We start from the raw sequence: 27,173 nt of genomic DNA on the forward strand, positions 1-27,173 counted from the left end.
GCATTATGATCTTGGGTGGGTTGCCTCCCTTCCAGTAGGGGGCGCTGTGGCGCACAACCCAGTGTTCCTCCGGGACTCAAGGCCCATTCTTGCTAGCTGCCGGCAGTGGTGGTGGTAATTGATGGTGTCCTGTTGGGTTTTTCTTTGAGACTTGTCCTCTGCTGAAGCAAGGTCATGCCACCCCAAACCTGTATCTGACGGAGGGATGGTATGGGGGGTGTGCACGACAGCCAGGCGATCTTGCTGAACATAGAATAATAGCCTAAGGGGCCTTGCTGCAGTGCAACCCATATCTGTCATTCAAATGTCGGCCTCGTGGGGGTTTTCTGGGTAAACAAACCTATGGCAACTGGTACCAGGAAGGATCCTGGGGAAAGAGAGTAAAGTGGGCTCTCAGCACTCGGTCATCAGCTGGCCATCTGGCAGTGAGAACTTCAGGCACAACTGTTAAAACTTTCCCAGAGTGTGGCACAGATGGTGTGGTGGCTCATGCCTGTAGCCATAGCATCAGGAGGCCGAGGCAAGAGGACCTCAAGTTGACTGGCAGCCTGGGCTACATAGCAAGACCTGGTTTCATGAAAACAAGCCAAGCATATCCTTTTTAAAATTTTTTTTTTGTTTTTTTGGATTTGGTTTTTTCCGAGACAGGGTTTTTCTGTGTATCCCTGGATGTCCTGGAACTCACTCTGTAGACCAGGCTGGCCTCGAACTCAGAAATGCACCTGCCTCTGCCTCCCCGAGTGCTGGATTACAGGTGTGCGTCACCACTGCCCGGTGCCAGGCATATCCTTATCACTGGGGAGGCAGAGGCAGGAAAATCCTTATGCATTCCATGAGTTAGAAACTAGAGTGGGCTACACAGTAAGACCTTCTCTCAAAAAACACAAGCAAGCAAACAACCAAAAAAATCCCAAACCAACCAAACAACCAAAAAAATCTAAACAACACACTTTACAAGTACTGAAATGGTAGTAAACTGGTATAAAAAAAAAATATCTCTGTGCTGGGCCTTGGGCCTTGTGTCCTGTTACTTCAAGGCAAGGACCCAGGTTCTGAGTTCAAGTGTCGGGTTGTGAAGGTAAAAACCCATCGGGAGAAGGCTCTGTTTGCTGTAACCTTGATTTTTTGCAATATGAGGGGCTAGGACAAGTTATTTGGACACACTGGTTAGTGGCGGTGCTATGTCAGGCCGTGAGCTAGGAAGGTGGGGGAGGGGAAGTGCTGTTCATGAATAAGTCAGGTAAGGGGTGGGCGTGGGGTGCGTATGTCCCTGACTCCTGAGTAATGTACCTGATCCTGGCTTTTCTCAGTCTCTCCCAGGCCAGTGGGTACTGAATGTTGGCACGGAGGCTGACTAGCTGAGTTTGGACCTCAGTCCATCATGTTTAGATGATCCTTCTCCCATCTGCCCGCAGGCTGGCAGAGGGCTCAGGACTACTGGCAGTTGCAGGGGAGTGTGTGTGTGTGTGTGTGTGTGTGTGTGTGTGAGAGAGAGAGAGAGAGAGAGAGAGAGAGAGAGAGAGAGAGAAGGCTTGTGACACAGCTCTGTTGATCTGCAGGGCCTTTGAGATTGTCTGGGAAGGCGAGGCCCCTCCTCCTCTCCAGAAGATTTCTTCCAACTAGTTGGTGTGGCAGATGCTTAGAGAGGAAGTGGAGGCTCTAAAGCACTGATTCTCAACCTTCCTATCGCTGTGACCCTTTGATGCACTTCCTCATGTGGTGACACCCAACACCAAATTATTTTCGTTGCTACTTTATAACTATAATTTTGCTACTGTTATAGATTGTAATGTAAGTATATGATATGCAGGCTATCTGATGTGAGACCCCTCTAAAAAGGTTGGTTGACCCCAAAGGGAGTAAGAACCACAGTCCTAAGGAAGAGTGACTTCTCCTAGGGCATGTGGCCAACAGTATAGCTGTTTGCACATCTGGGCTGAGTGGCTCCAGGTCTGGGCACCTTCAGCAGAGCCAGGTCCCTGTGCTTGTGACTGTGGAAGGCTTTGTCATCATTTCTATTATAGCTTATTCCATTCCAAAACGAAAGGGTCACTCCTTCCTTCATTCATGGCCGTGCTGGAGCTGGAGTTCAGGGCCTGGCTCATACAAAGCCAGCACTGTACCACGAGGCTACATCCTCAACAATTTACTTTAAACGTTTTGCAATTCAAAACTTAAAGAGTTTAGAGAAACTAAAAATAAAGTTTAAAGAAAGTTTCCCTTAAATCCCACCAACTAGAGAGTGTCGCTGTTAACAGTTTGGTGAACAGACTTCCAGACAGCATTGTGTGTGAGTGTGGAGGACTTATGGTAATGGAATCACATACTGTTTCATAACCTGCTCTTTTTACTCAACAATATGTCACAGGGATCTTCCCACCTCAGTGAAGGCAGCCCTACCCTTTACATAATGGCTGTAGACAGACCGCAGCAGAGGGATGTACTAGGGACGCATTTAGATGTTGTTAGAACTTTACTGTTCCTAAAATTATAGAGTGAACGGTATACTGCTCTCACGGCTGTGAACATGGCAGCTGTTTTAAGTATATTTTAGCAGGCTGGTCATTTATTTATGTATTTAGTTTTATATTATGTATTTATTATGTATGTATTAAATAAATAATTTATTTATATTTGTGTGTGTGTGTGTGTGTGTTTACACGTATGTTCATGAGTGCAGAGTCTCTGGACTCCTCTGGATCGGGAGTTACAGGCAGTCATGAGCCACTCAGTGAGTACTGGAAACTGAATTCTAGTCCTTTGCAAGGGCAGCAAGTGCTCTTTACTGCTGAGGGGCTGAGCCATCTTTCCAGTCCAGAGTTCCAGGGCCTTAATGGGGAAATCTTAGCGAGGGTTCTACCCAAGAGTTACACGCCCCCTCCCCCCAGGACTAATTTTACTTTTACATTTTGAACAAGGGTCTTGTTAAATTATACAGACTGGCCGGGCGTGGTGGTGCACGCCTGTAATCCCAGCACTTAGGAGGCAGAGGCAGGCAGATTTCTGAGTTTGAGGCCAGCCTGGTCTACAGAGTGAGTTCCAGGACAGCCAGGGCTATACAGAGAAACCCTGTCTCAAAAAAAAAAAAAAATATACAGACTGGCCTTGAACTTAATCTACCATAGAGGCGGGCCTTTAACTTTTGAACTTCCCATCCCAGTCTTGTGAGTAAATGGACTTACTGGCCTGTGTCAGCAGGCCTGACCAAGTGGATATTTTAGCTGGGTATATGGCTATATACCAGACATAATTAAATTGTGAGGGCTGCAGCTAGCAGCTGGAGCAGGGTGGGTCGATGCTGGCCCTTTCTTGCAGCTGGCTTGTTGGAATCCACAGCTGGGTGATGGCATCTTCTAGCACACCTCACACCCTCCCCAGGGATACTGCATAAGCCACAGTTCTTTCTTCAGGTTGGACTCAGCCTCCTACCCAAGGGGCCTTGACTACTCATCCTCCTGGCCAAGGAAGCCCTAGGCACCTGCTAAACAGCCCCAAAACGAATGCAAACCCAAGTTGCCTCTAACTGCATTCTTCAGAGTGAAGAATTTGCCAGACATTCTGTTCCTATCCCAGATCTGCGGAACAAGCAGGGCACAGCAGCTTGTTTTGACAAGGTCTCCAGGTCATGCTACTGACAGGCTCCAGAGTGTGAGAGCCCCTGACGTGCAATGACTCTCAGGAGGAAACCCACTTCTGCATCTGGAGCAGCCACCCTGAAGGCTGTTGGGAGGGAAGAGATACGGAGACCACCCGAGCCTTCCGTTCCGGCCGCCATCAACTCTGTGGAGACTGACTCTTCCTGATGTTGCTTGTTTTGAGACAGTCTGGCAATATAACCTTTGCTGACCTCACACTTCAGTGATTTTCCTGACTGTCTTACAGGTGCCCAAATATGGAATGGGACTACACATATATGTTACCACACCCAGATACAGTGATACACACACGCGCGCGCGTGCACACACACACACACACACACACACATATATCTCCTAGGCTGGCTGCAAACTCTAACTGCCTCAGCCTCCTGCTGAGGGAAACATGGTAGAGGGCTATGGCCATCAGTCTGTATTTCAGGTCAGTGCAGGCCAGGAGTGCCCGCTGTGAGGACTGTGGGCCTCCTTCCCCACCAGTGAATTAACAGCGAACCTGCCAAAGGAACGGTGGGTGTGGGGATTTATTCTGGAGACACAGGGCAGGGCATCAGGATGTTCTCATCCCCCTCTGCATCCAGTCCCCTGAGAAGCGGACACCCAAGAGGCTGAGGGGGTGGTGGCAGCTGGCATGAGCCAGGCATGGGGATAGCTGGGGCACTGCGGGGGCCAGAGAACGGATGGGCCAGATGGGGAAGCAAACGGAGACGGAGACGGAGACGGCAGAGTGGTCCCTGACTCCTCTCAGCCAACAGGGCTCTAAAGGAAATATACCATTGTGGTGAGGCAGGGCAGGGGCCTGAAGCAGGTTGGTTTCTGAGCGACAAAGAAAACAAGTTAAGTCAGGTGGCAGACGGTTTCCACCTCCATTCAGGCCTCTGCGTATGCAGGGATATACGGCTTTATTTAAAAAGAAACCAATGTCTTTCTTTAGCACCAACGCAGCAGTGGCCCGTGGCAGTCAGACGTCATTTACACCACGCTCTTGAAAGTCACACCTGAAAGGCACACGGCACAGACATCGCACTTTGGGCAGCACAGTCGCGCCCACAGTACACTCCTCACCGTGAAAGTCCCCAGCTCAGACAAGAATGGATGGCTGTGTTCTGAGAGGAGGAGGGGAGGGGCTTGCTCTGCAAAGCAGCATGGTGACCGAGATTCCTCCGGATTGTGTGACTCTGGCTGGGACACTGCCAGGACTACTGGTGAGTGATGGAAAGGATCTGTCCCGTCGCCCACAGGTGGGGGCGGGCCACTGGGAACCTGGCTTGGCATCGGCATCCTGAGGCCCCCCACACAGACCAAGACACAAATAGCTCCAGGCCCACACTGCTTCCAGTGTGCTGACAAGGACGGCTTGCTCCTAGCTCTTCTCCTTTTTATTTATTATGTTTAAGGGAACAAGATTTGGAGTAAGAGTTGGTAGCTTTGGAAAACTTTTTCTGGTTCTTGAGAGAACAATGGCAAAACGGTGGAGAAGAGGCTTTTCCTATGCCTTGACTGTCACAGCTCTTAGGAACCAGGGACCCTCTCGAAAGATGCAACCAGCCAAAACAAGCAGGGTGAGGGGAAGACAGGGCTCTTCCCAATGCCCTGGCTCGTGGTATGTCCTAAGGCCCAGTTCATGACATCACGACATGGCCTTATTTTGGGTTAGCTCATGCTTCCTCAGACAAACAGATATGTTCACACAGATAAGGTGAGTGTGTGTGTGTGTGTGAAGGGGTACGTGAAGGCAGAGAGAAAGCTAATGTGGAGACTGAGACCAGGACAGCAAACAATAGATTCCAGGCAACAGTTTCATTGTGCAGTGAGGTCCAGGCAGGGCAGGGCAAGACCTGCTTGCCACAGGAGCTGTTAATCTGCATAGTTCGCACCCTGCACCTCACACACTAACATTCTTTCTGGGGGGGTGAGGGGGTAGGTCCCTTCCTTCCTCTGAGGGTTTTTGGAGGACTTCATCTCCACAATACAGCTCTGCCCTTCCTCCCATCCCAGTCTGGCAAAATCTTGCTGTCCAGTGTGCTGGGCTCCTAGGTTGGTGTCACAGAAGACAATGATGAAGGCTGTTCCTCTGAGGGCGTGGGTCTGAGCCTTGGTGCCCACAGGAGAGGGTGGTGTGGCGGGGAGAACGGGGGCTGCTGGGTGGAAGTGTGTCGCGGAGGTTCTCTAGGTTCTGGGCATGCTCCTTCCTTGGCACCTCCCCAGGTGGCCAGCGCAGAGGCCGGAAGCTGCTCCACGGTTGCCATGGCAACTGGCATCTTTCCCCCCCCCTGCTCCTAACCCCTCAGCCAGCCAGATGGTTCCAGGTGGGAGGCACGGGTTCGCTGCAGGCGCCAGCAGTGTGGGAGGAGGGGCTGGGCTGCTCGCCAGGCCAGCCGCCTCAGGTACTGAGGGCTCCAGCAAGGTGGGAAGACTTGGCCTTAACAATCGTCCTGATTCTAGAAAATTTCTCTCTGGGTTAGAATCACACGTCGGAGGCTTGCGTGTGTGAGTTCTCATTTGCCTCCTGCAGGGTTAGCTGATGTCCTGGTTTCTTGGGTTGGGCTCTGGAACTTTCCCTGCTCAGGGCGTGGCCTGAAGTAGCCGCCTTCAGAGAACTCGCGGGAGGAGGCCTGCAGCCAGGGTCAGCAGGAGCAGGGCCAGCAGGGGGACTTGGTGCACCGCGGCCCCTGCGGGTGGAGGGTGGGGGGATGACAGGTCGTTAAGGCTGGAAGCACCGGGCCTGTGGGCGGAAGGCTTGGTGCTCACACACAGGCAGCACTATTTCGGTGTACTTTGCTAGCTCCAGACTCCTTTCTACCCCACGACAATCTTGCCTTTCCTTGCTTTCTTTACATATGTATTCCTTTCCAAATTATACTGCATACATATTTATGTTGTTACCTCAGATCCACCACAGACTATCATTTCAGCTTTTATGTTCATGATCCCAGTCAATTTGGGTAACACGCCAGAGCTGCCTCAATTGTCTGCAAGCCTCCCTGCTCAGACCTGGGACACTTCACCTCGACAGCGTGTGCAATGGGGACCTCCTCCTCTGCTTCACCCGGGCCTGGGATACCCTTTAACTTCCTCAGAGTTTTGATTCCAAACTTCTTTACCCCTATGATTCTGGGGTGTTACCTTTGAAGGGGGTAACATAAGTTCTGGCGTATCAGGCCTGCGGCCCTACCTGCACGCGAACACTGCTGAGACAACATTCCCTCTAGAGCGACCACGTAGTCAGGACCCAGCCAGTCCAGGTATGTGGTTTTCTCCCGGACGGGCACTGCTTGGACCGTAGCATCTTTGAAAAGCAGGTCTTGGCTGTGGTATTTGGAGGAATCAAACATTTGGAAACCATTCTTGTTGTGGTCGTCTCCAAATAGGTCCTGGAAACATCAAATTCAACTGCGGTGTCTGGGCTTACAGAATCTCCTAGGGCTCCAAGGAGCAAGCATTTCAGGGCTCCAAGTCTCTCAGTGGGAGCCAGCCACCTCCCCTCTGTCATGGAGGGAGTCTGGGGAAAGATCTGCATGGAGGCACCATCCAAAGACTCCCAGAAATTCCCACCCGACCAGGCTTTCTCGCCATTTTCATGGGGATCCTTTCCAAAGAGATTAAACAACCTCAGAGGCCTTTGCTCTGTCACCAGGAGTAAGAAAATAGTGAGGGCGTGGACGGTGTCACCTCTAACCCCCTCAGAGTCACAGGAGTGATGCCGCTTCCTTCCCTGGTGGGAATCCTTGCACTGATTGTGCTTTGGACAGTCCCAAACAGCCAGAGGAAGATGTGACACAATACCAGAATATCACCATAATATAATACAACAAGCCAGGCATGGCGGCCTATTCCTATAGTCCCAGGGCTGGGGAAGAGAGTGGGAGGACAGCTTGGGATATAGATAGTGCTGTGGACAAAGGTCATCTACAAATATGCATAATGTGTGCCCACTGTTAAGGAGCAGCCAAGGGAAAGGACAGAGTGGCCGTGGCCTTCAGTCATGGGGGGACTTATTCTCCTGAAGCCATCAACTCTCTCAGAAAAATATACACCCACAAAGTACTTGTCCCCATTTAATTTCAGAGAGCCTGAGAGACCGGTCAGGGGTAGGTATGAGGTTGAAGGGGTTGTTCCTGGAACAGACTGGCTCTGTCAGGAGAATGAGCAGATCACTTATAATTTCAGTTTAGGAACGAACAGTCCTTTGGCTCTGCTAGTCTATAGTTCTGGTGGGTCAAGGAGGTTAAATTTAGCCTAATCGATAGAGTTGGGAGGGGAGCCAGTGATGTGGGGATCTGAGAGCCAAAGGAGAAGGTGTTTCAAAGAGAAGGGCTTTGAGGCTCAGGAGAAGGGAGCTGTGGCCCACGCTGTGTGCTGTGGTGTAAGGTCAGGCGCAGTGAGACCCTAGACTGCGGCCCTTGGATTCAGCAATGTGTATCAAGGTGCCCTTGACAAGAGCAGTTTCAGGTACGTGGTAAGCACTGTCTGGCCTGGAGCTATTTCCAAGTCAGACCAGGAGAGGAGCTGACAGGCTTAGCACGGAGATAGCTCCCTTGTCTTCCAAGGGAGTGGAGGAGCCATCTTAGGGGAGGGGGCTCTGGGTTTGAGTTCCTGGGTCATACAACAGTAACAGCAGTGACAAGGAACGGGGTTGTAACGTTCAGAGATGCGAGGCCAGGAGGGTTAGTTTGCTGCTTGTGGCTGGTGAAGCAGCTGTTTGTATGTTGCTGGGAATGGATTGCCCAGTCGAGAAGGAAAGTTAATGATGTAGGAGACAGGGGGATGATTGCTAGGAGAATGTCCTGACTGGAACGAAAGCTATACAGTGCCTCCTGGCCTCCTGAGTTTCTTGTGACTTCTGCTCCAGGCAGGCAGAAGCCACCTTGGGGCTTGGCCCCAGCCCTCCCTCCCTGAGGTCACTCTCCCTGAGAGTGTTCTAGCTTGGCTTACCTGGGCCTTGTCCAGAAGTCCATACACAGTGAAGATGTTGGTGTCTGGACGAACCATGACAGCGTGGGATGGCATCTGTGCAAGGTTACAAGCTTGGAACTGGTCTACCTCAGCCCGTGCCCCGTTGGGGCACAGTAGTTCATAGTCTTGCCGCCTGAGGTGAGAGGCCCAGGGCTCTGGATTGTGACCTGAGGGGACAGCATGGGGTGGGAAGAAGGGGGAGAGAAATCCGTGAGACCCCTCAGTGGGAAGAGGCGGTGATATCTGGGCAGCGTCCCAAACGCTGTGCTCTCGGCTGTTACAGGGAGGGACAGAACCCTCTGGCGGAATGTGGCTCTGGGCGCTCAGTATGACAGGCGCAGGTTACAGCCACACAGGGCGGGGATGAAGTGGGGGCCATCACCTCCATTTACAGCCCTTTACAGCTACAAAACCAGGGAGGGCTCTTAATAAAACCATTTTTTAAGACTGGATCTTGCAATACAGCCTAAGCTGGCCTCAAAACTATGATCCTCCTGCCTTGGCCTCCAGAGTGCGGGACTGTGCTACAATGCCAGACCTTGATATCTTTATGGTTTTCCTTCTTGTGTAAGAATTCCTATCTGTGGGTCATGCCCTTGAAGCTGGGCATGGGGTGTCTCTGAGTGCTAAGCTCTTAGACTGTAGAGGGTGTGGCATCAGTTGTACGTGTGAGACACAGTCTCGAGGGCCACAGCCTGGGAAGAAGCTCACTCTAGCTCTTGGGCAGAGGCCGGAGTCTGCATTTTGTAGCGGCACGTGTGATGCTGGAGCAGGCAGCTGCTCGCAGAGCTTCCCAAGAGGGGCCACCCTGGCGAGTCACATCGTATTTGCCCTGAGGTACTTACCTAGCCTCCCTTTCCAGAGGGAATGGCAGGGGAATGCCACATAGAGCCAAAGACACTAAAGGACCCTGGGAGTCACAAGTGTCACAGCAGCCCAATCTCCCTCCCACTGCCTTCTCCAGCACACTACCAGCTCCCTTCCCTGGAGGGTGTGCAGGGAGGCCGGCCTGGGGCAACAGGGAGGGCCGTCTCCAGGGTGGCCTGTCTCCAGCTCTGTTGGGGCCATGTCCTGTGACCTCAGTGACCTCTGAACACTGCACCTGGTGGGATCTGAGTTTTTAAATATTTAAATACTGATGTTTTTCCTAAGTGTCTAATTCCTCCCTGCTTTGGGCCACAGCTGTGCCCTTTGTGCTGTCCCTGGAAAGACAGCATTAGGAAAGGGCAAAGATGACTGGGCGTGGGTTTTTGGAATTTCAAAGCCAGGGCACAGCAGGGTAGGCAGAAGTACAGACACTAAGGTGCTGTGGGCACAGACTCCAGCTTTAACCGAGACGTGCCTTCTCCACTTGAGTGGGTGTGGGGTGGGAGCTGAGAGGTTCTGTATGCCGACAGGATCTCAGCGGTGGCTTTTGGGGACCCGAGTGTCTGAGCTTGGGAAGGTGACTGCAGGAAACCCAGTTGTTTGTGTGATGAACCTGGCTGGGCCCTGCCTTGGTGAGACCTGAGTAGATTTCCCTGCACAGGCCACTGACCTGCTTCTGACCAGTGACCAGAGGCGAGCCCGCAGGTCTCAAAGCAGCCGAGATTCAGGCATCACCCTGCCGTGGGATATAACATTGAATTCTGTCCCCCAAATCTGTCCTTACGGTGTGGTTCCTGGGGTCCCTAGGCTCATGGGGGGTTAGAGGGTTCCAGACTCAGTTTCTCTTGACTGCTGCTCAGTCTCTAAACCCAGCAACACCCCGAGCCTGGATTGCTCTGGAGACCGGAAACAGCCCGTCAACCCCGTGCTCGTTCTGTTTAGCTCCAGCCCGAGCCCTCTCACGTACCATTTGTGTTCTCAAAGACAGTCGTGTGCTTGACGAACGCCACGTCCCCTGCATTCTCCACGAGGCACCTGTCACGGAGGAGGGCAGGCTAGCCGTCAGGAAGACAGTCCTGCCGCAGGGCCAGGCCAGAAGCCCGCCCCTGTGCCGGGGCTGCCACCGAGTACCTGAAGGCCCCGCTGTAGCCATAGTATCGCTCCTGGCTGCTGCCCACGCACTTGTTGTCACCCTTCTCGTCTCCCACGCAGAGCGCGCACAGCGAGGAAGGGTAGTTCTTAGGGTTGTTTACAGGCACACAGCTGGCATTGAAGAACTCGCTCACCGCTGGGGCAGAATGCAAAGGATGGAATGAGGGCTCAGCAGAAAGATGGCGGGGGGGTGGGGGGGGCGGGGGGTGGGTGGGAGGGGTGGGGAGAAGAGGGGCAGACTGTAGCCCCACCCCCATTTCCCCAAGGGACCTGGGCCTGAACTTTCCTCATGATCTAGTCTCCTTATTAGAGCAATTGAGTACTGTCAGGAGACAGAATTGTCAGTTCTGGTGCCTTCCATGTGATTAAAGGTAAGAAAACTATACTTATTGTCTCTGAGTTACCAGCCAGGAGAGGGGTGTGGCCAGTCAACTCAAGGACCTCGCTGGCTTCGGACCTTGAGAATACGGGAAGAGCTTTGCATTAGCCGTATGTGGTGGGCAACTAGCAAACCTTTCTTATTCTGTCGCCATCTTAGCACTTAAATATTTGGGCACAGAAGTGCATGCCCTGTCACTTTCCAATGAGGTCTGCAGATGCCTAGGGGCTGCTAGGCATGGGGACAACCTGCCTATTCTTATTCCCACGTTCCCCATGTCGCTCAGTGTTAATTCTACTGGGATTGAGGGCCTGGAACATCTAGACGTATCATGAAGCTGTGGGGTGACACTAGGACCATGTCAAGAACAGGTGACCTGTTAGGTTCACAAGGCCCCCAGCCCTCAGAGCTGACCATCTCCCCATCAGATCCTAAAGAGCTTCAGGACCCGTGTCCCTCAGAGGGGGATACCTGTGAGGACATCACAGTCCTTGGGCCGGATGAAGCCCCGCTGGATGAGCGAGCCTATGGGCACCTCCCAGCCCGCGGGGCTGCCCAGGCCGGGGTGGCAGGAACGCTTGCCGCGAAGTTCGTCCGTAGTGAAGGAGTAGGAGCTGTCCCGTCTCACCACAGCCACCACAAAGTAGGAATTGCTGCTGTCTTCCTCTGTGGGGAGAGGAACATCTTGAAAAGGACCCCTTGTCAGAGCTGGGACTCATGCCGCAACTGTCCCCTCCCGTTTGAGACTGTGCCGTCTCATCTCGGGACTGCGCAAGCCCAGCTGATGACCCAGGGCCTTTAGAGAGCAGCTGGTGTCTCGCCTGGCTGAAACCCGTCATCTTCCTCACACCCAGCTGGTATTTTATTTTTTCGCTAAGGGAGGAAAGCAGGGCTGACTGAGACCCACAGACATATTCCCGAAGCCCAGAGATTTCTCACAGCCAAGTGGAAGGGACTAAATAAATGTCCTGAGATCAAGCCCAAACCACCGAGAAGGTGTGAATGAGTCAGCAAGCAATCAGCTCCACCATCACATCAGGGAGAGAGCAGCATCTTCCGGAGCCTTACAAACTGTGGGGTGGTCTCCTTGTTTAGCCTGGGCTGGCTGGTAAGAAGGGCTTTAGTAATTATTAATAAGGAATTTGGAAGTCAGAAGAGTATGACTGGGCTCTGCAAAGACTAGAATAATTCCTTGACCCTGTCCGGAAAGTCTGTAGGTGTTCAGAGGTTTGCATCGCACAGACAGGTAACTGAGTTCCAGGGTGGGAGGGGCTGGCTTCTTGACAGAAGGCTGGCAGAAGCCTCGGGATGAAGTACTGAAGGGAACTTGGAAGTTCCCAGGCAGTGTCAGAGTTACGGAAGGATCAGCCCCCAGGCAGGGACATGAATACGCACCGGCATACAGCTCTCCAGCCGCTGGAACCAGGCCGTACACCTTTCCTGCCCTGTGAATGTCCTCACCGCCCAGAGTCACAGCATCGATGTGCCCAGCCTGCAGGGAACAGAGGGAGGCTCACTATGCTGCTGTGACAGGAATCCCGGGAGATGGCAGGGCTCTCCCCCCCTAGGGAAAAGAGGGAGCTCAGCCTCTCTTCCTTTGGGGGTCACCACTGTTGGGAAAGCCCCATTCTGTCCTTATCCCGTCCCTTCCCGCATTTATGGGGATGCCAGGTCCAGAGGACACTGAAAGGCTAAGGGCGGCCAATACAGGAGGGGGTACCCGGCTCCCGGCAGCTTCGCCAGCCTTTCGGAGCGTGGCTGTTAGGACTCCCCCACGTCCCTCCTCCGCACAGAGAGCACTGCCCTTGCCCCACTGCTTGGTCCCCAAGGACTGCCAACTTCCAGTGGCCTGAGGTCTCTCAGCACTCTTCCGTGGGTAGCACACTTCATGGGCAATACTCAGCTGCAATGGCAGACTGGCCCAGAGATTGAAAGATGACAGTCCCGGGGCCTCAGGGTCCTCCCCGAGTGTTAGGAACAGGCTGACCGGGAAGGCAGTGGGCAGTTCTTCTGTCTGAGCACACTGAGATCTCCCCCCGCCCCCCTGTCACCTACCCCCCACCCCCACCCCGCTTGCTCATTCTAAAGCCATTTGATACTAGACTAGGGGTTATGTGGTAATAAAGCTACAAGAAAGGGGCCAGACTGGGGAAGAGAGGCCCTGGCACCCTAAGGGCGCCCCACACTACTGCAGGTGTGGGGAGAAGGTGGTGGTGTTTGTCCCAATGGGTGCATCTCTAAAGCTCTCTCCTAACTCAGTTTCTGACACCTCCTGTGATACTAACGGGGACACAGCCTGGACACATAGCCTCGGTCTCAGTCACCGTGGAATTCAGGAAAGGGAAGTGGGCACCTTGCTGGACATCATCTCCAGAGCCTGGGGTGCCAGAACCGAGGCCAACTGAGCCTCTTGCTGGGTTTCTGAGGTTGCCCGGGAAGACTCCGCTCCTTCCTCCACAGGCCTAGGCGCCTCCCTCCCCGGTTCCTGTCAATCCTGCAAAAGCTGTGTGGCTGCATCTCAGCCAAGAGGGGATGATCCTGCCCCTTCCCATCTTTCTGCCGCAAGGCGGCATTCAGAAAGAGCTACCCAGAGATAGGCCCGTCTGCCAGGCATCAGGGAATAGACATCCTCTCTTCCCAGCCTCTCTTTCCCTTCGTGCCCAGCCAAGGTAGTCAGGAGGACAGACCCGGATGGGATGGAACAAGGAATAGAGTTTTCCCTGTGGATTAGTGGGTCCCAAGACACCTGAACAGGTCACAGCAAGTGCTCAGGGAAAAGACCAAGATCAAATGCAAGAAACAGAAATACCGAGCGTTCTTCTATCCCTTCATATGTGGGATGCGGTTTCCATTCATTCCTATTACATTCCTATTTTGTGCGATAGATCTTCAAACACAATGAAATCTATTTCTAAGTGTGGGTTGCCAACAGACACATCTAGCAAACAGTGATCTATCTCTGATCTATCTCCCACTCTCTCCAAGTATGGGGGAAACGGGTTCAGAAGAGAGAAGGGACTTTCTCGGACCAAAGGTCTGTTCTCAGCCACCTGTGGTTCTCACCTGCCTTCCTCCGTGAGCTTGTCACAGGATCCCCTCCCCGCCCTTACCACATAGGTGTGAGAGATGGGGATTGCACCAGGTACCACGTACAACTGCCCCCGCCCGCCCCAGCCCTCCGCCGTGCACCTGGATCTGCGCCATGCAGTGCTCAGGGGAATCGGCTGACACACACTGGATCTCTGGCTTGAGACTCTGGCGGCTGAAGGCCACGGCCATATCTCCACACTTCTGGATCTCGGGTGCCGACAGCACACACCAGCGCAGGTAGTGGGGCAGCCCTGCGTAGGGTGCACACGGGGACTTCAACAGGAAGCCTTTCCAATCAGGGCTCAGGGAAATTCTGAGTGGGTTTCTTAGCCGTGTGACCAGGACAGGTCATTTACCCACTTCCTCAAATGGACAGCTGGGATGCTTGAGGCAGACTGCTGTGTCTTGGACTCAGTCTGACATCCTATTTCCCTGGCTATAGGTGGGAGCTGTGTAGGGGCCCGGAGGCAGGAAGCCCACTTACAGGCAATAATCCGAGGGCGAGATCACGCCTAAACCCATACAGTAAAGAGGGGGAGTGGGAGGCTGTGGGATCAGAGTTGTTCTGAACACAGTAGTTCTAAAACAGGCTCCCAGGACCCGAGTCCCAGGCCCTGGAGGCTCTCACAGGGTTCCATAGGTCTCACCATAGGATTGCTATATAGTCCTCTCCAAACTGCCAAGCAGCGAAGTGACAGGCTCTCCAGGGGCCACAGGGCACACGCCAGACTGCCTGGAGAGGTGCCCTGCCCTGGCGAGCCTGGTAGAGAACCCCGCCGTGTTCCGTCCAGGCGGGGATGCCGCTGGCAAGGGCGGCCACAGGAGGACTCACGGTTGGGATCACAGAGCAGGCCCTTCATGGCGTGCAGGTATTCCCGGCCCAGCCAGGCCTCGTAGTTCTGCGTGGCAATGGGTACAAGCTCCAAGGTGGAGTCTTTGAACAGCAAGTTCTTCTGGCCGTAGGCTTCGGAGCTGAACATCTGGAAGCTGCTGTCTTCGTGGCTGAACAGAAGCTGCACGACAAGGGTAAAAACCGGGGTGGCGAGGCTGCTGCGGGCCGCATCCTTTCCTCCCAAGTCTGTCGCCTCTAACTCCTCCTTGCAAACTCAGGCCAGGTGCCCACGCTGCCACTTCTTCACAGAGCCTTCCCGGATGCCCTGCTCCCTCCAGCGCTACCTCATCAGCCCCCACCATGCGATCCCAGAGCCTGTGGTCTGGGTTAAGATGGTTATAATGACTAGGCGGTGGCTGACGTGGTGGGGTCTCTACAAAACATTGTTCGCCGCAGTTAGCCAACAGCGCAGTCGCTATCCTATTTGCCCCGAACTGTGGTTTTGATTTTCAGTGGCACAACTAGGAAGGGCTTCTACTGAGGGGTGCTGGGACTGAGGCCATGTCCATGCTCTGGCTGTTCCTCCCTCCCCCCTTCCTCCCTTCCTCCTCCCCCACCAGCTTGCAAAGCACTGGCCTCTCACACTGACCTTGGCTGCACCAGACTGAGTCCTCCACCTAAGGGCCCAGTGCTGTCCAGGAGCACAGCACCCGCCTCACCTGGCCTCCATTGAGGAGTTGGAATATGAGGCCTCCGTCCATGTCTCCCCTCACCACCACAGCATGAGCAGGCACCTTGGCCAGGTGGCATCGTCTCCACTCAGTGACGTCGGCCCGGCTGCCATCCCTGCAGAGCAGCTGGAAGTCCTGCGACATCAGGGCCTTGCCCCAGGAAGGCAGGGTTTTACCTGGAAGGTGGGAACTGGGGAGTCAGCTCCTGCATTCACAGAGGGCTGGAGGGCAGAGGGGGATAGGAGAGGGGGCTGGAGGGGGCTGGGTGCGGGGAGCTGGTACCCACGCCGGGAGCTCTTCGGCTGTATACACTGCCCTTTCTACCTTTCTCCAGTTTCTGTTGAGATGGATTTGAGGGAGCATGCCGTAACACAGCACACAGATATGGCTACTTACGGAGGGTAAGATGAGAGAGCTACATGGAGCCCAGTAGGCAGGGGGCAGGGGCAGGGGCAGGGAGGAGGGGGCACGGTATAGGGTGCAAGGTGTGGGGGAGGGGTAGAGGAGAAGGTGCAAGAGTAGGCATAAGGGAGAGGTTGCAGTGTACAGGGGCAGGGTGCAGGAGCAGTGAATCACCTGACTGATAGACTCTCCTCAGAGCTGTGGCCCTAAGGGAGAAGAGTCATCCCCCAAACTTTGCCCAGAGCTCCAAATGTTACTATTTTGGTTTATTCTCCCTTATGGTCAGTTTTCTAACCCATGCATGCTATAATGTTGATTAAAATAACAAGGTAGAATATAAAGTTTATATCTATCATGTGTCTGGGTGTTTAGCATGCATGTGTGTCAATGCCCCGTGTGTGCGCCTGGTGGCCATGAAGGCTAGAAAAGGGCATCGGATTCCAGGAACCAGAGTTACAGATGAACAGGAGGCGCCACGTGGGTGCTGGGAGTTGAAGTCAGGTTCTCTGGAAGAGCCGTGATCTCTACAGTCCCTAACCGTATGTATTCTTTATTTTACTTATTTTTTGAGTCAAGGTCTCACTATGCAGCTTTGGTTGATCTGGAGCTTGCTGTGTAGACCTGGCTGGACTGGAGTTCCTGAGCCATGGGATTTAAGGCTTGCATTCTTCCTCTTTTTTAAATGCAGAGGTGCTGAGTGTTGGGACAGTGTTTCATAATTAAACATGGTGTGCCTTTGGCCAATTTTTACAAAACAAAGAGAAGGAAGAGGCAGCTGTGGCGGCACCTGGGCATGCACACATCCTACAACCCTAGTGCCTGGGAGACCAAAGCTGGACGGCTGAGAGCCTAGACTACACTTTATTTTGTCTAACTAACCTCCAAGTCTATATTCAGTATAGTTCATTCAGGGCTGTCCTGTCCTGCTGACAATTCTTTGTGCTTTAAGATCCCCTCCCCTCTTTTAGAAACAAACACAATGACTCCCCAAACCCAGACAACAACAAAAACAAGAAACACAACCCAAAACTAAAGCAGGTAAGGCTCACACATCCTGACCGGGCGAAGGTTAGACGTGGCTGCAGGTTGGTCGGGAGAAAACTAAATCTTGCTGCACATAATCTCAACTTCAATTTAGGGAGGAAAAATCCCCTACTGATCTTCAGGCAACTCCACAGTGAGGCCTTTTCCAGCTCTGCATGTAATCCTAGCACTTGCTTGCAATCCTCCTGCCTCAGCCACCCAAGTGCTGGGATTATAGGCATGTGGCACTGTGTCTGCCTGAAAGTTCTAAAGGTCAACTACTACAAAATTAAAAACAAACAAAAAAACCATACCAGAAGAACCCATCTAAAGCAAGACTGTCCAGGGAAAGGCCCGGTCACAGAGGAAATGCCAGGAAGGGACAGGACAGCCTACGGTGTTTAGCGTGGGGCTTGTAGACTTAAGTGGACCAGGACAGAAGCCAATGCCACAGTTAGAGCCCTGCTTGCCCTGACCCTTGCCGCACCAAGCAGAAATGCCTATGGTGAGACCCTTAGCTCAGTACACAGACTGTGGGACTTGGCCAGAGTCCCCCAAGGAGACTCAAAGCAGCACTAGACCAACGTGCTGCAAGCCATCTGGGGTCACCCCGGGCAGTTGAGACAGACGCCCCTCACCATCAGTGTTCTCCAGCACTGTGCTGTGTTTCACGAAGGCCACGTCACCAGCTCCTTCCGTCAGACACCTGTGAAGGAAGCCGTGAACCTGGGCACTCAGTCCCACCTGACCCCTGCTACGGCTCTTCAGCCCCCAGTCTTCTATCCTGGGGATTTGACCAGAGCTGCAGGGGGCTTCCCTAAAGGGTATATTTTACAGTTCTGTAGTTCTGGAGGCAGGGGTCTGCTCCCGAATTGTTGTCTGTGTGGCTTTGCCAAGTCGTGGACTCATCCTAACCATTCCGTGTCACGTGGGCCAGGGAAGCAGGTGGGGTGGGGCTCTCTGAGAATTAGGGGTCTCTCACAGTTAGTGCAGGTCCCGTGCTGCCCCCCCTGGGCTTGCGATCCAAACCCTAGACACCCAAGGTATTTTGAAGAGGACTTGTCTCTGATACAGGGGACTGGACTAGAAGGACTCTCATGCTATACCCAAAGATTCTGAGTGGGAAAGATGCTGACTTTCATATATTTTCCCAATATGGAGGCAGGTTGGGAACTACTGGGCAATGGGAATTCTTGGGTCCCCACAGCCAGAAAATAAGCAAACTGGACTGGCGTGGGGAGGTGTCAGAATGGAGGCCTCTGACAGGTGTCCTCCTTCTGTGGTTAAAACTGTGCCCCCTGGCCACCAGTAAGCCTCCCATCATGAGTGTGGACACGGAGCACTGATTCCTACAGGGACTGGAAACCCTCCTGTGAGACATGAGATGAGGCAGAAGCCCTTAAGACTCTCTCTTGAGTCATGGAAGGCTAAAGTGCCAGTCAGGACCGGCATAGTGACAGGCCAGCTCCGGTGTCCAGTCATATACCTCACCGCCCTCCTCCATGCTCAGACATCAGAACGGGGACCCAGGAGCCGCCTGAGATGGCTTTTTCCATTCTCTTTGGTCAGAGCCCTCCCTTTCCCAAATACACCAAACTTGTTGACTTTGTGAGCAAACTCAGCCTGGCACCTTCCGGTTTCGTGTTTATGAAGCAGCACAGCTTCGTATAAAGGGCTCTTTGATGCCCTGCAGCCCACAATCACTTCCCTGCACCCCTGAGTTTCTCTCGCTGCACCCTGCCCGAGCCCCCCCCCCCCCTCACCGGAAGGCTCCACTGTAGTCGTAGTATCTCTCTAGGGGACTCTTGTCACACACGTTGTGCCCAGAAGAGTCACCACGGCAGAGGCGACAGAGGGACTCAGAATGGCTGGTTTCTCCTGTTCCAGGGACGCAGCTGCCCCCAAAATAATCACCAACGGCTGTGCGAAGGGGCAAAGAGAGGTCACTGACCCCACCCTGGAGACTCAAGAAAGCCATCAGCCCAGACGCCACCCTTCAGAGTCAAGTGAAGGAACACGGGGAATGGCTCACACCCATATTCCCAGACTGGGACCCGGGTGGGGCTGTTGCTGTGACTGGGAAATGAGTTTTCTCTAAATGTCTTCACAGCACAACAGACTGCAAACTGGATGCTGCTCTCACCGTAGAGTTCATTTTCAGATCAGCGGCCAGCGGTCTGACCAAAACGGGGGAAGAGGCCTGCGGCCAAGCCGTCTGACCTGAGATTTTTGTGGAGTTTGCTTTTTATGTGTATTTTCTCTTCATTAGTAAGGCTCCAGAAACATCTTTTCACGAATGTTCACCCTCGTGAAGGGTAGCTGGCCGCCCCAGAGGCTGTGGAATCTCCCAGGTTGTCTGTTATACCATGGCGGGGGCCCACAACCACTTGGGGGTTTTTATGGGTGAATGTGACACTTGTCTGGGTCCTGAAAATGTAGTTTCTCATCCTGGAGATCTCGGGATACATGTCCAGACAGGGACCGCCCTCCACAGCCCACCAGCCTGATCTCTTCTTGATCCTCTCCCTATAACTGTGGCTGGGTCCTGCACTTTAGCCAACCAGCAGAGAAGAGGGCGTGGCTTCGCAGGCTGCCGTCAGGGAGGGTCCCGAAGGAGGTGGGGCTTTGCAGGTTCCCAGGGGGCATCGGATGAAAGTGAGGAGAGGGAGAGGGAGAGGAAGAAGAGGAGGAGGAGGAGGAGGAGGAGGAGGAGGAGGAGGAGGAGGAGGAGAAGGAGAAGGAGAAGGAGAAGGAGAAGGAGAAGGAGAAGGAGAAGGAGAAGGAGAAGGAGAAGGAGAAGGAGAAGGAGAAGGAGAAGGAGAAGGAGAAGGAGAAGGAGAAGGAGAAGGAGAAGGAGAAGGAGAAGGAGAAGGAGAAGGAGAAGGAGAAGGAGAAGAAGAAGAAGAAGAAGAAGAAGAAGAAGAAGAAGAAAGAAGAAGAAGAAAGGGAAGAAGGGGAAGAGGAGGGAGAGGGAGGAGGGAGAGGGAGGAAGCTGGGCCTGAAGTTCTCACCTTTGAGCACATCACAGCCCATCACTGACAGATGACCACTCTCTACGAGGTAACCGACAGGCACGTTCCAGCCCACAGTCCGGTTGATGCCCGTGTGGCAGGACTTGACGCCCTTCAGGGTGTTGATGGTCACGTTGGAATTCCTCCAGACCACAGCCACGGCATAATAGGAAGTCCCAATGTCTAGGAGGCGAGAAGTGAGGGAGGGGAGAGGACGGCAAGGGTGAGGACACAGGAGGCTGCGGGGAAGGCAGGCAGTGGGAGATGCTCTTCAGTGGAAGTGTGTGTGTGTGTGTGTGCGCGCGCGCGTGTGTCCGTGCATGTGCAGACGAGCACACGCGTGTGTGCTTGCTTTTGTGTCACTAAGAGCTGGAAGGCGCCCTCTAGTTCATCTCCCGGCAAGATCCGCCCCACGACGCCCCTCCTCCTCCACCTCCTGAACTTGGAGAGAGATAAGGAATTTATTCAGCTGCCCCGGTCTCTTTCTCAAGCCATCTGGCCACAGCCGGGTCTCCATTTGCTCAAGTGAGGGGAGCCTTCGGCTCCCAGAAGCACTTAGGAGAACTTGGAGGTTTGAGGAGGGGCGCCATGGTTATGGAGAGAGGAGAACTGGGGGAGAAGCTAGAGGGCCCCTTGCAGAAGGAAAAACCAGGTCAAGGTGCTGCAGTGCGGATGGAAGTGGGGAGACACAGGGAGCTGGATGCGACCCTAAGTCACTCAAGACCCTGGATAGCTCCCGCCAAGTTGGCTCTGCAGCCCCTCGAGACTCCAGGGTGGCCCACGGTGGAGAAGGGCTCTTCCCTTCACATAACTAACCCATCTCCGGGGACTCTCCTTCTCCCTGCCCCCTCTCTTACAAGCTGTGTGGTCGTGGGATGATCAGAGCACGCTTGGGTTTGAGAGAATTAAGCAGTTGCCTCTCTCATTAGTGACTGGAGTCATCAAGGCCTCAGCCACCAGGGCCATTGTTGTCCCACCAGCCGCCCCCCTGCCCTCCTCTGTAGGCTTCCTGGCACCTCTTTCTCTTGGCTTTTTTTTTTTTCCTTCATAGCACTTGCGCTGTGGGGAACTGGGGTTTGGGGTGCGTGCTGGGTATCTGACTTCCATTGCTGAAACAGGGCTTCCCAGCCATGGAACAGGGAGCCAGCGGACGATGGGTGCTCGATGTGGTGCTGAATTAACCACAGGAAGAGCTCTGCTAGGGGCCGTGAGCCAGGGCTGTTGGTGGCCTTGGAGGAAAGGCTCCTTGTGCTGGACTGTGTCCTGTGTCATGGGACTGTCACAAATTCAATTAGCAGCCAGCCAGGGTGTGAAGAGCCTTGGTCTAGGCTCCATTCGGGGTCGACAGGGCAGAGGGATGAGGCCTTAGGCTCGCGGAGGAGGAGAAGCAGAGCTTTAGAGACAGTTCAGAGGCCTTTGCCAGGAGCTCACGAGACGATAAGATGGTTGTGTTGCTGACTGAAGAGGCTGGGCATTGGACAAGCCGAGGGAGACAGACAGAGCAGGTCCAGAGAGAGGGAGTCCAGCATGGGAGGTAAGTCTACTATGAGACATGGGACGGGGTAGCAGCCGGCCCCAGCCGTGGCGTTTCTGATCCCTCCCGTCCCCAGCCCCCGCCCCCACAAGCGGCCTCTGACAGGGGCACTGTGTATATCCGGGCACCTTGGTCACCAGGCGCCTGACCATTGGGTTTTTACCTAGCCCTGCCCCAGGCAGGGTACTGCCCCTTAGTAAGAGCTCAGTGGACCAAAGTTGGGGGGGGGGGTGCGGCGTGTTAGACCGCCCAGGAAGAACAGACTCATCTTCTGAGTCCCTGGTTCTCCCACCTAAAGGTTTCAAATGAGAACGCGGGGGGCTCTCAGAAGGGCTTTCTGTGGAGCTAGGGACCAGGTTCAGGGTCACGTGGCCAGACCACCCAGGTGACTTCTGTGAGGGGTCTTTGCTTCTTCCCACCCCAGACCCCTTACCTTGGTCATAGACTTCACCCACCACTGGCTTCAGGCCGTGCTCCTTCCCCGCCTCATAAATGGCCCCTCCGTCCAGGGTGATGGCATCTGCTTTTCGGTCCTAATCGAGAATGAGGGGCGGTCAGTCCACTCAGCCAGCACGCGTGACACCCACAGGCAACCCAGAGCCAGCCCCTCGAGAAACATGGAGGGCTACGCAGCCTTCTTCATCTGGCCCAGGAGCCTGATCTCGGCCCTGACCTAAGGGCCCAGGGTTTCCTTTATCGGGCCCAGAACTCATGAGTTTCCACATTTGCTCTTAGTTAGTTGCTAATTTTACAGGATCATCACTGATGTGTGAATGAGAAATCAGTAGACACAAGACGGAGCTGTCGCAGAAAGCATCTCTTCATGGGGCAATTCTCAGCTTCTTGCCCCAGTCCCTAACCAGCTTTTTCCTCCAAGACAGTTCATGAAGGCAGAAGCTGAGAGGAATTGTTATTCATTGCTGCCTTCTGCCCTCAGAGAGGGTTGGCCCCACTAGCTGATTAGTTCTTAGAGGCCTCCCGGGGGCCGGACTGCAATGGAGACCCAGTACCTGTCCTGTCTTGCTGAGAATGAAATTAATTGGTCTCAACCGAGGTGGGGGAAGGTGGGGGTGTGTTGGGTGGAGGGGCATATACATGGAGGCAGCGGGGAGGAAGAGAGGGAGGGGTTGGGGGACTTAGGGGAGGGGGGATATCAGGAAGGGTTTTACCATTGGCAATGTAAATGAAGACGATTTTCAATAAAAAAAGAAGAAGAAATGAATCGGTCTCCATTCATCTAGTCTAGCCTTCCCAGCTCAGTTTCCCAGGGCTTTGGGATGAGGGCTTCTTCTCCTGGACCTTACAACTCCAGACATCACTATGCTGGCTAGGTTTTTTGTTTGTTTTTGGGTTTTTTTGTTTTTTTGTTTTTTTGATTTGGTTTTTTTGAGACAGGGTTTCTCTGTGTAGCCCTGGCTGTCCTGGAACTCACTTTGTAGACCAGGCTGGCCTCGAACTCAGAAATCCACCTGCCTCTGCTTCCCAAGCGCTGAGATTACAGGTCACCACCGCCCAGCTTTTTTTTTTTTTTTTTTAACTTCCCTTCAACTTGACACAAGCTAGAGTCCCTGAGAGGAGGAAACCTTTGCCACCAGATTGGCTTGTGGTGCATTTTCCTGATGGATGCTTGATATGGAAGGACCAGCCCACTGTGGGGGGGTGGAATCAGGCCTGTGGGCGGGGCCAAGCCAGTGTGGGCGGGGCCAGCCCCTCCCCCAGGCAGGTGGTCCTGGGTTATTTAAGAAGGCAAACTGAGCAAGCCAGGAGGAGCGAGCTACTGAGTTGCATCCCTCCATGGCCTCTGCCTCAGTTCCTGACACTAGGTTTCTGCCTTTAGCTGCTGTTCTGTCTTCCTTTCATGACGGACTGTGAGCCGTAAGCTGAAACGAACCCCTCACGGTGTTTCTCACAGCAGTAGAAAACCAACCTAGGCCTGGGGGTAGTGGCATACGACTTTTCTCTGCGCTCAGGAAGCAGAGATAGGTGGGTCTATCTCTGAGTTCAAGGCCAGCCTTGTCTACAGAGGACGTTTCAAGAAGCCAGGGTTATACAGAGAAACCCTGTCTCGAAACCACAAAATAAAATAAAATAAAAAACTAATAAAGGAAAGCAAGCAAGCGACTCTCCCCCCCACGAGGGGGTAGCATCGCTGCCCTCATTCAAAAGGGCTACTTGTCCTACCAGGGGTTTTCTCCACTTCCTCCTTCCCCACTGGTGCCCATCTGGACCACAGCCCCTCCTCACTTCCCGCTTGGCAGGAAAAAGTCAGGCGCTTGCTGCTAGGGAAACTCAGGAGATTGTATCGCCAAGGCTGGCAGAGGAAGCTCGGCCTCCGTTCCAGTGAATGGGCCTTTTGTGCAGGCCTCCTGAGTCAGAGCTCTCTTGTCCGGGCCAGGGGTGGGGGACAGTCAGAAGGGAGAGGCCTCACCTTGATGAGCTGGACACAGTGGTCAGTGGAGGTGCCCTGGACGCAGAGGAGGGGAGGCTGAAGGCCAGCCTCCCGGAAGGCCTGGCTCATGTCTCTGCATTTCTGTTGTTCCGGGTCTGAGATGGTACACCACTGCACCTCGGTCACACAGAGGACTGCGCGAGAGAACAGTCGACAGCATTTCCTCCCGGAGCCAGCGCACCAAGACCCGGCCAGCCTGTACGGCCAGTCCCCTGACACACAGCCTTGCGCTCCCAGGGGGAGGCAGCCAGGCAGAGGCGGGACAAACCTGTTCTATGGACTCTAACCACAGCTCATAGTTTTGCAGATGGGTGGCTCATAACCTAGCCCACCACAGAGCAGTGGGAAATCCCTGCTAAAGAGAGAGCACTGGCCCCAAATCTCAACAGGGGCTGTGGCCGGCAACTTCCTGTCTCTTTCCCAAAGAGGGCTTGTCCCGGGATCCCACCCCAGCAGTGTCCCTGCCCCTCTACATAAGCACTGGACTACAGACGGAGGGAGTAACTGGTGCTCTGTCATCTGCGATGAGGCAGAATCAGAGGGCCCTGGCAGGGGAAGGTGCAACAAACAAGGGAAGGTACAACTTCTGCTCACAGCTGTAACAGGTGACATCGGGAGACTTAGCAGGTGAGACACCACCTTCAGTGTGAGAAGTCAACCTACACAGAGCTGGACACACAGGCCCTCTGCGTGGGTTCCTTCTGCAGCCTTGACCTGACCAGGTCAGAGTTCTAGGAGCGTCCCTGCAGTGGCCCAGAGAAACGGGTCCCAGAGTTGCTCTGGCTTGGTGACTTTGTAATCAAGACCCTCTGGAGGCCTGTCCGTCTGGAATTTGCCTTTGGGGTTGCCTTTCGTCTGGGGGTCGGTCCTTTCTGCTGCCAGCCTGCTTTACCGTCTTTACCAAGGGTCAAACTGTAGCTGCCTCACAGTCTGGGGGCCACCTGGACATGCCACTGCCTCACTCTGCTATGGGGCTCAGAGCACTCAACCCTTGTCGCCAGGCTCCTCCTTCTCCTCTTCCTCCTCCCCGTCCTCCTCCTCCTCTGTCATCAGGGTTGCCTGTGTCCTGTCCCTTAAGCTTCCTCCCACCTTCCACATTAGACAGCTGCCCCCCACCCCATCCCCGGCCCCCAGACCCCTGCCCCCTCCACTCCCGCCCCCCGGGACTTCTTCCCTGACATCTGACATGATTTTTCCAGGCCTGGCTCAAGGCTGCCTCCTTTAAGAAGCCCTCTGGGAATTGCGCTGAGCCCTAGAAGGTGCGAGAAACCTGCAGGCGCAGCACCGCTGCTTTACCCCATACTCTTCTCCCAGGGACACTCTCACCAGTGCACAGGGACAGGAGTAGCCAAAAGGTCACGCTCAGGAGCCTCATGACAACGCTGCGTTGGCTGGGGTGCAGGCGGGGCAGTCCTGGCTTCCTTCTCCCTAGTCTCTCTGGCCCTTGACTATTTAAGCGCAGCCCAGGGAGAGTCCACGCCCCTCAACACACCCTGCACTGAGCACCTAGGCTGACCAGCGTGGCCTTGGCTTTCTCCCTGGCATCCCCTGCTGACGCCTCCTCTGCCCCCTGGCGGCCGGTCCGAGGGTTGCTGACCCGACCTAGCTACCCCCTGGCTCTCTGTCCTCAACAATTTGCCTTCCAGACCATCCTTCTCTGTGCTTGAGGACCCCAATGCCACATCCTACTTGACAGGGACACATTCAGAGTTGGAAGGAAAAGAAGTCGGAAGGTCAGAGTCTGAGCCTGGGGAAAGTGGGTCACCTAATTCACTGGCGCCACCCTTCACCCACAATGCACGCAACATCTGGAGACTCAAGTATGGATGGGCCCATGACTCAAGATGGCTGCATCCATGATTTTGCAGATATTCTCGGAGACTCATCTCTTCGGTGACTTGAGACCGTATCAAATTGGCAGTTAACACTATTACAGAAGGTTACTTTTCCGTGTGGACGATGAAGTTTTATAACTAATGTTAACAACCGGGATTAACCACAGGTGCTGCTGAGGAGTGAACAGGCGAGACTGGCCGTGGACTGGGATGAGGCCGCTCCCCAGGGCACCGCTGAGCAGCCACAGTGGTAAGGTGAGGGCCAAGGCCTGACCAGGAACCGAGGTCCTCGGTGTGTGTGATCTTTAAATATTTTTCATAATTTTATTTATTCTTCTGTGTCTGTGTGTTTGTGGGAGCCGGTCTTCCCTTCCACCATGTGGCTTCCAGGGATCAAACCCAGGTCATCAGGCTTGGCGACCACTAAGAGCAGAGGTCCTTGTGCTCACTGAGAAGGGATGTTAGTCACATGGGTGTCTCCTCAACGGGGAGATAAAAACCAGATACTTGCAAATCAGATATTGCATCCAGAAAGCTGAGCATGGACTTTGTTAGTGACCTGGTGACCTTTCTGCTCGCTATAGAACACCCACATTCCCCAGGAAGATCATCCCAGACTCTGCTGCTTCTGGGTATCCCAGACTGATAGCCATGCTTAGGGGAGGTGCCACAAGTTGGCCTGTTGATCTTTATGCTTCGACAGTCTCTAGGCCTTCTAGCTGCAGAACCCACCCTCGTGTCACACGCACTCTGTAGAAGAGTTTCTGTGTAGCCACACCTTGAGCTATCTTGAACACATGGAATTAGGTGATTGGACTGTTTGTTGCCTGTAAACCTTTTCCCACATCGTGCTGTTTACAATGTGCTGACAACGGGCCGCCCGGCATTAGACTTCCCGAAGTCTAGATGCAGCAGAGTTGCACTGAGTTCTCATCCTCACACAGTTCTCTTCCCTGGATGACACCTGCAGGGACCCCCCCCACCCCACCCCACCCCATTGCACCCCACCCCACCCCACCCCACCCCAGCCGAGCCCTTCCCTCACACTCCTAGGCATGGCTCAAGCCCAGGTAGCCTACATTTTGGCTACACAATCCCACAGACGATTCTGGGAGCCTGAATTTACAGAGCTGGAAAATGATGGGTGAATGACTGTGTTGTCACTACAACAGGTCTCAGTCCTGTTTCACTTAAAGGAATCCTTGGGCAGAGGAGGCTAGACCTTCAACGCGTTAATCAGCCGGGCACCATTCAATCTG

The 27,173-nt window shown here is 54.0% G+C and overlaps 1 protein-coding gene across 1 annotated transcript; it reads right to left on the reverse strand.

Moving 5' to 3' along the window:
* Positions 1–4,559: 4,559 nt before the first annotated feature.
* Positions 4,560–25,559, reverse strand: Meltf (melanotransferrin). Its single transcript, XM_052159039.1, has 16 exons — positions 25,406–25,559; positions 24,059–24,213; positions 22,064–22,163; positions 20,097–20,279; positions 18,849–19,005; positions 17,724–17,791; positions 15,649–15,836; positions 14,930–15,110; positions 14,197–14,348; positions 12,403–12,499; positions 11,479–11,673; positions 10,608–10,764; positions 10,444–10,511; positions 8,589–8,776; positions 6,829–7,027; positions 4,560–6,325 (listed from the first exon to the last, which is right to left on the reverse strand). The coding sequence occupies exons 1-16, from the start codon at positions 25,452–25,454 to the stop codon at positions 6,246–6,248; spliced, it is 2,217 nt and encodes a 738-aa protein (XP_052014999.1). The 5' UTR covers positions 25,455–25,559; the 3' UTR covers positions 4,560–6,245.
* Positions 25,560–27,173: the final 1,614 nt, after the last annotated feature.

Source organism: Apodemus sylvaticus, chromosome 15 (assembly GCF_947179515.1).
Source record: "Apodemus sylvaticus chromosome 15, mApoSyl1.1, whole genome shotgun sequence".
Lineage (NCBI taxonomy): Eukaryota > Metazoa > Chordata > Mammalia > Rodentia > Muridae > Apodemus > Apodemus sylvaticus.

Excerpts from the sequence above, each read along its gene's own strand:
- Meltf (XM_052159039.1), bottom strand. The coding sequence starts at position 25,454 with ATGAGGCTCCTGAGCGTGACCTTTTGGCTACTCCTGTCCCTGTGCACT. Across the intron at positions 15,837-17,723 it reads AGTGCTGGAGAACACTGATG|GTAAAACCCTGCCTTCCTGG; the intron begins GTGAGGGGCGTC and ends CCCACCTTCCAG. Across the intron at positions 10,765-11,478 it reads GGACTGTGATGTCCTCACAG|CGGTGAGCGAGTTCTTCAAT; the intron begins GTATCCCCCTCT and ends ATTCTGCCCCAG.